Raw genomic sequence first — 7175 nt, forward strand, 5'->3', positions numbered from 1 at the left:
CAGAAATTACAACAATATGCTAGTTGCAAAAACTTATGATGATGGTCATAAGTCACCTGGCATGCATAGAAGAGGGCGGACGCGAGCATGCGATCTGCCAGATTTATAACATTTCCTGTATTGTAAACCGCTTGGCTGTACGAGGGCAAAAATTGGCACAACTGGCATAGTTTTTTTTTTTTTGAGGGGACACAAGTGGCATAGCTGTCGCTTCAAAAACATTAACTAGCCAGGAAAATAGTGAAGACCAGGCAAGTACCATCGGAAGTGCAAAGGAACAATCCAGACCTACGTATACCTCTAAAATTGTTGGTGGTGAGAAAAGAGGAGAGGATGGCAAGCAAAAGAAGCTGATGGAAGGAAGATCACATGCAATGTTGATGCCAATTTAATATGATACTATACTTCACAATAAAATTGTACACAGTCCTTGGGCTTGAATCAAAGGAAACAACACATATATGAACAAGTTGGCACCAAAATGGACGTCATTCAAAAGGCGCTCGCTGATGGCCTTCCGCAGGCACCAAATATGCTCTGAGCTTTTCTGAAGCTCGATCTTCCCCGATAGCACAAGAGATCTAAGATGCTATTTCAAACTGTATGTCCCAATCTGCCATTAGTTTTTGTCACCAGTCTTCTTTTACTTAACGTACTAGTTACCACTCTTACCGGAAGTACAAGCTCAGAAAGTATCGTGTTGGATTAAACCCTACGAGTATCACTACAAGACAAAAGGAAAATATGTAAGATGATTTGTCAGAGGGGAAAACTTGGTTCTGTATAAAATGCACTTACTGAGTGGCGATAGAATGATGACAAGTCCAATCGGGTACAAGAAAAATGTTGTTCGGTCCAAAAATGGAAGAACTGCAGGCAAAGATCGCTTCTTTTGTTAGGACAGTCTTAAAACCCACATACAATAAAGTCAAAGTAAAGATTAGCCTAAGCTTACCATCATATCCTAGGAAGTTCAGATAGTGATAATAAGAAATTGCCACCATGAACAGGAGGTTTGATAATAGGGCAGGCAAGAATCCATGTGCGATCAACAGAGGCGACAAAAAGTATTGAAGCACTGAGAAGAGAAATTATCAGATACACTACCATAAATGCTAGAACTAATTTCAGGTAGAGAGAATAAGTACTTAATTATTACCATATAGGATGACGAATGCAGGGAAGAACGAGTTGCAGTGAACATCAAATGCATACAGCCTGCAAATGTATATTTTTTTCGTAACTACAGATACTGATCATGACCTCAAGAACAAAGTACTGGAAGAAGCAACTATGATCTCTTAACTTTGCTACTAGTGAACACAAGATAACTGAACAGGAGTTGACATTCAATGGAAATTACAGAAACATGCTATGATGGGTCTGTGAATTTCATTGAACTATTCTGTTAGCTTAAAATGTTCTAGGAGTTAATTCAGTGATGCTAAAAAACAGAAATCGTCTCCAAATGGTGAAATACAACTCAAAGAAAATGCATTGGTAGAAGAAGATAGAACAATTACCACTCGACACGCTGTTCGACCACATGGCTATTAGGTTCCTCCCTCAGATAAGAATTGGTAAGAAACCTGCATCGAAGCATAGCAAATGTTAGTTTATATTCTCCATTTACAGATGTGCATGTGTACTAAGTACTCCCTCTGTACATAAATATAAGACGTTTTAGAGGACATAAGTCTCTAAAACGTCTTATATTTATGTACAGAGGGAGTATTTTCTAACAGATTTAACAGTTTAGTCATTACGCACTACTAGTGCTGCATTTGATTGAACACTACGCCGCAAAATGTAAACATATGCAAGAAATGTTGATTAAAAACTACTCCCCTCTGTTCACAAAAATAAAATGCTTTGGATATTTCAATATGAACTACACACGGACTGAATTGAGTAAACAATCATGCTAAAATGTACATATATAAATCAGAAAAAACTTAGAACATCTTATATTTGTGAAGGGAGAAGTACAATGCTGCTACCACCTCTAGAGTAAATGATGAAGAAGCAGGCGTTTCAAAAATAAGAAGTCATAGCAGTAGACCTATTGTCAGCATGAAACCAAACTTTATGCCACTAGCTCATTACAACATACTTCGACTTCCATTGCATGTTGAGGAATACCTCCCAACCAAAACAAAAAAACAGTCAAACTGATCGCTGACAGAGAGAAGTACCAAAAACATGATGTTAGTGTTGCCTTTAAGTTCCAAGTCTACAACATGGAAGACTTACCAGCAAAGTGTGGCCAAAACTAGCCCAGCAAACAAGAAATGGACAAACACAACCGAGATGATTGTTAAAGCAGCATGGGGCGCACTCTCTCCAAACCTAAAGAACAAAGACAAGAGGTCAAACATTTTGAATAAGATGGAAAAACGACAACAAGTTGGTACAGCAAAAAATAAAAGGAACACATTAATCTATTAACCATGAGAATATATTACCTCCATCCCAAATTACTTGTCTTAGATTTGTCTAGCTACGGATGTATCTAACACTAAAACGTGTCAAGATACATCCATATCTAGACAAATCAGAGAGAAGTAATTCGGGGCGGAGGGAATATAAAATAGACTATAAACAAAAGCTAGATTTAAGCCATCACCGAGATATATTCCCTGCACCCACTACAGAAGGGAATCACAAAGATAATACTCCTTCCATCCCGAATTACTACTTGTCTTAGATTTGCCTAACACAAGTATTGGTAGTGGGTGCAGGGAAGCACCTTGGGACGGAGGTAAGAAGGGTATAAAGAACTCACGCTGCACAGTAAGCTGATGTCGCAAACACAAGGAAAAGAATTAGAATGACAATAAATGCAGGATCATCCCGAGCCCACTGGTTCTTTGTTTCTGTAAATAAGAATACAGATATCAGGAACCTGCCATAATATCAAATGCAGATAAAGAATTGCAATAGTATGTAAGTCCATCAATCAAATTCCAGCAAACACATTTACGTTGAGGAAATGATAAAAGTAGACCACGTACGCTTGTGATATTTGGTGTGCTGGTAGCTGTCTTCCATAATCGCAACATGGTGCATGCAAATAGACAAAAGCAAGTCAGGTGCCTAACTATATAATCAACATCAAAGTGAAAACTGGAAATCGACCATTCATCTTAAAACTATAGAGCTTTGAATGATGAAATGAAGGTGAGGATGTAGCCCTCAAGCAGTGGTGGAGCTTGAGCGTGATTTTAGAAGGAGCCAAAACAGTGGGGGCCAAGTTAACATAGTGTGTCATATGTGATCTAAAATTATGTTATATATGAGCTAACATCATGGGAAATTTCTAGAAGCTGGGGGGGTAGGGCCCACTCTAACCCTAGCTAAGCTCTGCTACCACCCTCAATCCTAGCAAAAAAAACTAGCTAGGGTTTGTGTGCAGGCATAAGTGGGTCAGAAGAAGGTCCTGTTATAAGGTGGTCGACAGATAGGTTTTTGGTTGTGGTCATGGTCTGGATTGTAAAATCTTAGAATGAAGTTTTTCAAGCCTTGACCGATCATGTTATTTCACTCGTCCTTCAATTCGAACTTAGAAAGTAGGGACATTAGCATTGAGAAATTAGATGATAACAATTCATCGGTGTGCAAGAGGTGCTAGTGTCACTACGAGAATATCTGCAGAAAACAATTACTATGGTATAATAGCTAATGCAAAGTATTTAGAGCTGGACTGAGAGCAGAATGCATACACTACTTTTGGTGAAGTACAAAGATGAACCATTTGCCAAAACGTGTATTCGATATCCATTTGCTGCCACTGTTGAGAAAAGCAATGACATTATTCTTTGACCAAAGTACCATAAGAATCACTGATATATGCATAATTATAAGAGATAACACGTTACAAACCCATTGGGATATGTACAAACAGTGCCAGAAAAGGCTCATACGAAAGAAAATCTGAGCATTTTCCTTAGTTATTCAGGGCAGCTAAACAATGAAGCACAAAATGGTCAGGATAGTCTCCAATTAGGTTTCGTATTAGTGGATCGGCAGGTCAAGTTTACGTATTAACTTAAGTTTGCTATTTCTACAGAACAGCGAAAATTGGAACATTCATCCCACAAACAAAGCTACACATTCCAGCCTTGGATAACATGGGGGCGGGGGGTTGAGGGAAATGACCATGATATCCTTTTGTTAATGTCTTGGGGTATTTGGAATAAGAGAGAATAGCAGTGACTTAATGTGATTGTTCGTCCATAAGTGATAAAGGGAGGGAGGAAGATAAACGAAGGCAAAAGAGTTAGAAGTTCATGATGTTTGCATGTATATCTCATATTTGAAACTAACTTAAAGACTTCTGCCTCATATTTTGAATGCAGGGGCCTATTTAATAAACAGGTAGAATCATCTAAAGTGTGTGTGCTATCTTTAGGCTGCATACTGAACAATTCTTGCCAGAGGTGCTACTTTAGGAAGCATAGTTATGACTTAGTAACAAACTGAATTACAGAACCACAAGTAAAGCTGTAAAGGAAACGATGAATACGACAGAAATAAGTTTGACCCTCGTACTATTGCAATGAAGCAATGTAACTGTTCTAATCACATTGGATGCCCACAATCTGTGCTAGAACACAACTTCAAAAATCCAAGCATCATGACAAACTCAATTCTACAACAATCTACATATAATGTTCAGATTTCATAAGTGTTTTTTTTTCTTTGACTAGGTTGTTTATTTTAATTCCCTGAATGTGTAGGAAGGTTTTAAGAAATCTCTTATTGTAACAATTGAGCCCCAGTTTAAATTATTAAGAGGAAACAACACATATGAGCAATAACCTTGACAACTCTGCGGTGCATATAAATGTACAACTCAGGTGAAGTAATTATACTCAGTTCCCAAATTCACACGAGATAGCTAAAAAAATCCCAATAGTCAATCAAAATATACCAATATCCCAGATCAAGAACAAAGCACATGAACCTACCCTTTAAGGTCAAGTTAGACAGTCTTGAATCCAAGGTGACACCCCTTTCTAAACCCATTGATTAATGCATCAAGGATTAGGTAAATTCAATAACATCAAATAACTAAATCAGCTCCCGGCTCATTGGTGAGGAGTAATGCGCAAACTCAACCAGATAGCCTGGAAATCTGTAAGTAGATTGAACTATGCGTCCTCGAACTCGCCTACTGACCTCACCTCCCCTTAGACTCTCGTAATTGCTACACTGAGGGTGTGGGGAATCCACACCACAAACGTCCCCCAGGTAGCAGAAACTGAACCAAACTTCCTAAGATCCCTCCTATGTGGTACTCATCCTACCTTAGGCAAACCCGCATTTCTGCGACATATGAAACCCTAACGAGATTCGAGGTTTTCGTGGCATCAGGCCCGCAAATCGCAGCAGCTGAAGCACCACGCAACCTTGCAAACCCGTACCCCAGATCAGCACCGTGTGCATGGCGAAGAGATCCAGCGGAATGAATGTGGATTCCGAGGAGGAGGAGACCAGTACCAACCTTGACAATACGGCGGAGATACGGACCGAAGAGCGGCGGGGCGGAGCGGGCGGCCCCCCGGCCCTTGGACGCCGTCGTGGGCAGCATCGTTCTCCCCTCTCCTTCCTTCTGCTGCTCCTCCGCTCTCGCGATCCGCTGCCGCTGATGCTGCCTGCTTAGTCCTCTGGTGGTGGTGGGCTGGTGGCTGTCACAGCCGCGGGACACGCGAGATCTGGCTTTTCCTATGCTCGAGTCCTTCGTGTATGTGAGTGTTTTTCCTTCTCTTTTTATTTTATTTTTCTAGAGAGCTCAAAGCTAACAATTGAGTTTTTTCCTATCTAAAAACTAAAAAGCTTACCTCCTGCCGGCCGATGTCGCGCGAGCGTCGGCCGACTCCGTGTCCGTCCTACCGTGACTTGATTAGACGATCGAAATCATTTCCGCCTCCGTGAAGCCATGTCTGTTTTCTGTAACTCAGCTTGTATTTCATGACCGTTTTGTGCAACTGAGCTTCTGCAACTGGATAACAGAGCCACGACGTTGTGGGTTCGTGTGGCTGGAAGAGGCGATGGCGATTGGATTTGGATGGGCGGAAGAGGGCGATGACGGCTGGATTTGGGAGGGCGGCGACTGTAGGTTAATCGACCAGAGTGACGACTCATAGGGTTACCTACTAAAGGTTAGGGTCATGGACCTGCCATCCGGGACCCACCTAGGGCCCCCACACGGTCACTAAATTTTCAAAGCTACCGATGCAACTCAAGTTTCACTCGGACGTACGGAGTCACTCGACCAACCACCAGTTAGTCGAACGCACTGCAACACTCAGACCAAGGACAGGTGTGGACGACGAAAGGACCGCAACGACTAGAGACTTTACATCTCACATGATGTGTTGTCAAGACGAACGTTACATGTAACGTCCCTAGTTAAGGCATCAGTTTCCAGTAACATCTATAGTTACTTGATACGTCTCCAACGTATCTACTTTTCCAAACTCTTTCGCCCTTGTTTTGGACTATAATTTGCATGATTTGAATGGAACTAACCTGGACTGATGTTGTTTTCAGCAGAATTGCCTTGGTGTTATTTTTGTGCAGAAATCAAAGTTCTCCAAACGTCCTAAAAATTTACGGGGAGCGGTTTTGGAAAATATCAAAAATATCTGCGCCAAGTTCCACCTCAGGGGGTGGGCCAGTGGGCCACAAGCCCCTGCTCCACCACCACCCCCTGGTGGCGGTGGGCAGGCTTGTGGGGCCCACAGGCACCTGCCGTCCTCAACTCCAGCTCTATAAGTTGTCTTTCGTCCCAGAAAAATAAAAAGAGAAGTTTTCGTCGTGTCTTCAATACGGAGGCGCCGCCACCACCTGTTCTTCATCTCGAGGGCAGATCTGGAGTCCGTCTTGGGCTCCGGAGAGGGGAAATCGTCGTCATCGTCATCATCAACCTTCTTCCCTCTCCAATTTCATGAAGCTCTTCGTCATTCGTGAGTAATCTATTCGTAGGCTCGCTGGACGGTGATGAGTAGGATGAGATCTATCATGTAATCGAGTTAGTTTTGATGGGGATTGATCCCTAGTATCCACTATGTTCTGAAATTTAATGTTGCTACTACTTTGCCATGCTTAATGTTTGTCACTAGGGCCCGAGTGCCATGATTTCAGATCTGAAATTATTATGTTGCCACCAA

At 41.7% G+C, this 7175-nt stretch overlaps 1 protein-coding gene across 1 annotated transcript; it reads right to left on the reverse strand.

Annotated features, from left to right (window-relative positions):
- Positions 1-365: 365 nt before the first annotated feature.
- LOC123395685 (protein unc-50 homolog) lies at positions 366-5739 on the reverse strand. The gene is made up of 10 exons (XM_045090718.1): positions 5507-5739; positions 3723-3790; positions 3015-3040; positions 2786-2876; positions 2254-2349; positions 1524-1589; positions 1160-1218; positions 956-1078; positions 799-870; positions 366-724 (listed from the first exon to the last, which is right to left on the reverse strand). The coding sequence occupies exons 1-10, from the start codon at positions 5591-5593 to the stop codon at positions 669-671; spliced, it is 744 nt and encodes a 247-aa protein (XP_044946653.1). The 5' UTR covers positions 5594-5739; the 3' UTR covers positions 366-668.
- Between the last annotated feature and the right edge of the window lie 1436 nt (positions 5740-7175).

Source organism: Hordeum vulgare, chromosome 5H (assembly GCF_904849725.1).
Source record: "Hordeum vulgare subsp. vulgare chromosome 5H, MorexV3_pseudomolecules_assembly, whole genome shotgun sequence".
Taxonomy (NCBI): Eukaryota; Viridiplantae; Streptophyta; class Magnoliopsida; order Poales; family Poaceae; genus Hordeum; species Hordeum vulgare.

Bases quoted from the DNA above. Each gene is read 5' to 3' on its own strand.
- LOC123395685 (XM_045090718.1), bottom strand. From the start codon at position 5,593: ATGCTGCCCACGACGGCGTCCAAGGGCCGGGGGGCCGCCCGCTCCGCC. The intron at 3,041-3,722 runs GTATGCATTCTG...TATGGAAGACAG, and splicing joins TGTACTTCACCAAAAGTAGT to CTACCAGCACACCAAATATC. The intron at 1,219-1,523 runs GTAATTGTTCTA...ATACATTTGCAG, and splicing joins GTCGAACAGCGTGTCGAGTG to GCTGTATGCATTTGATGTTC.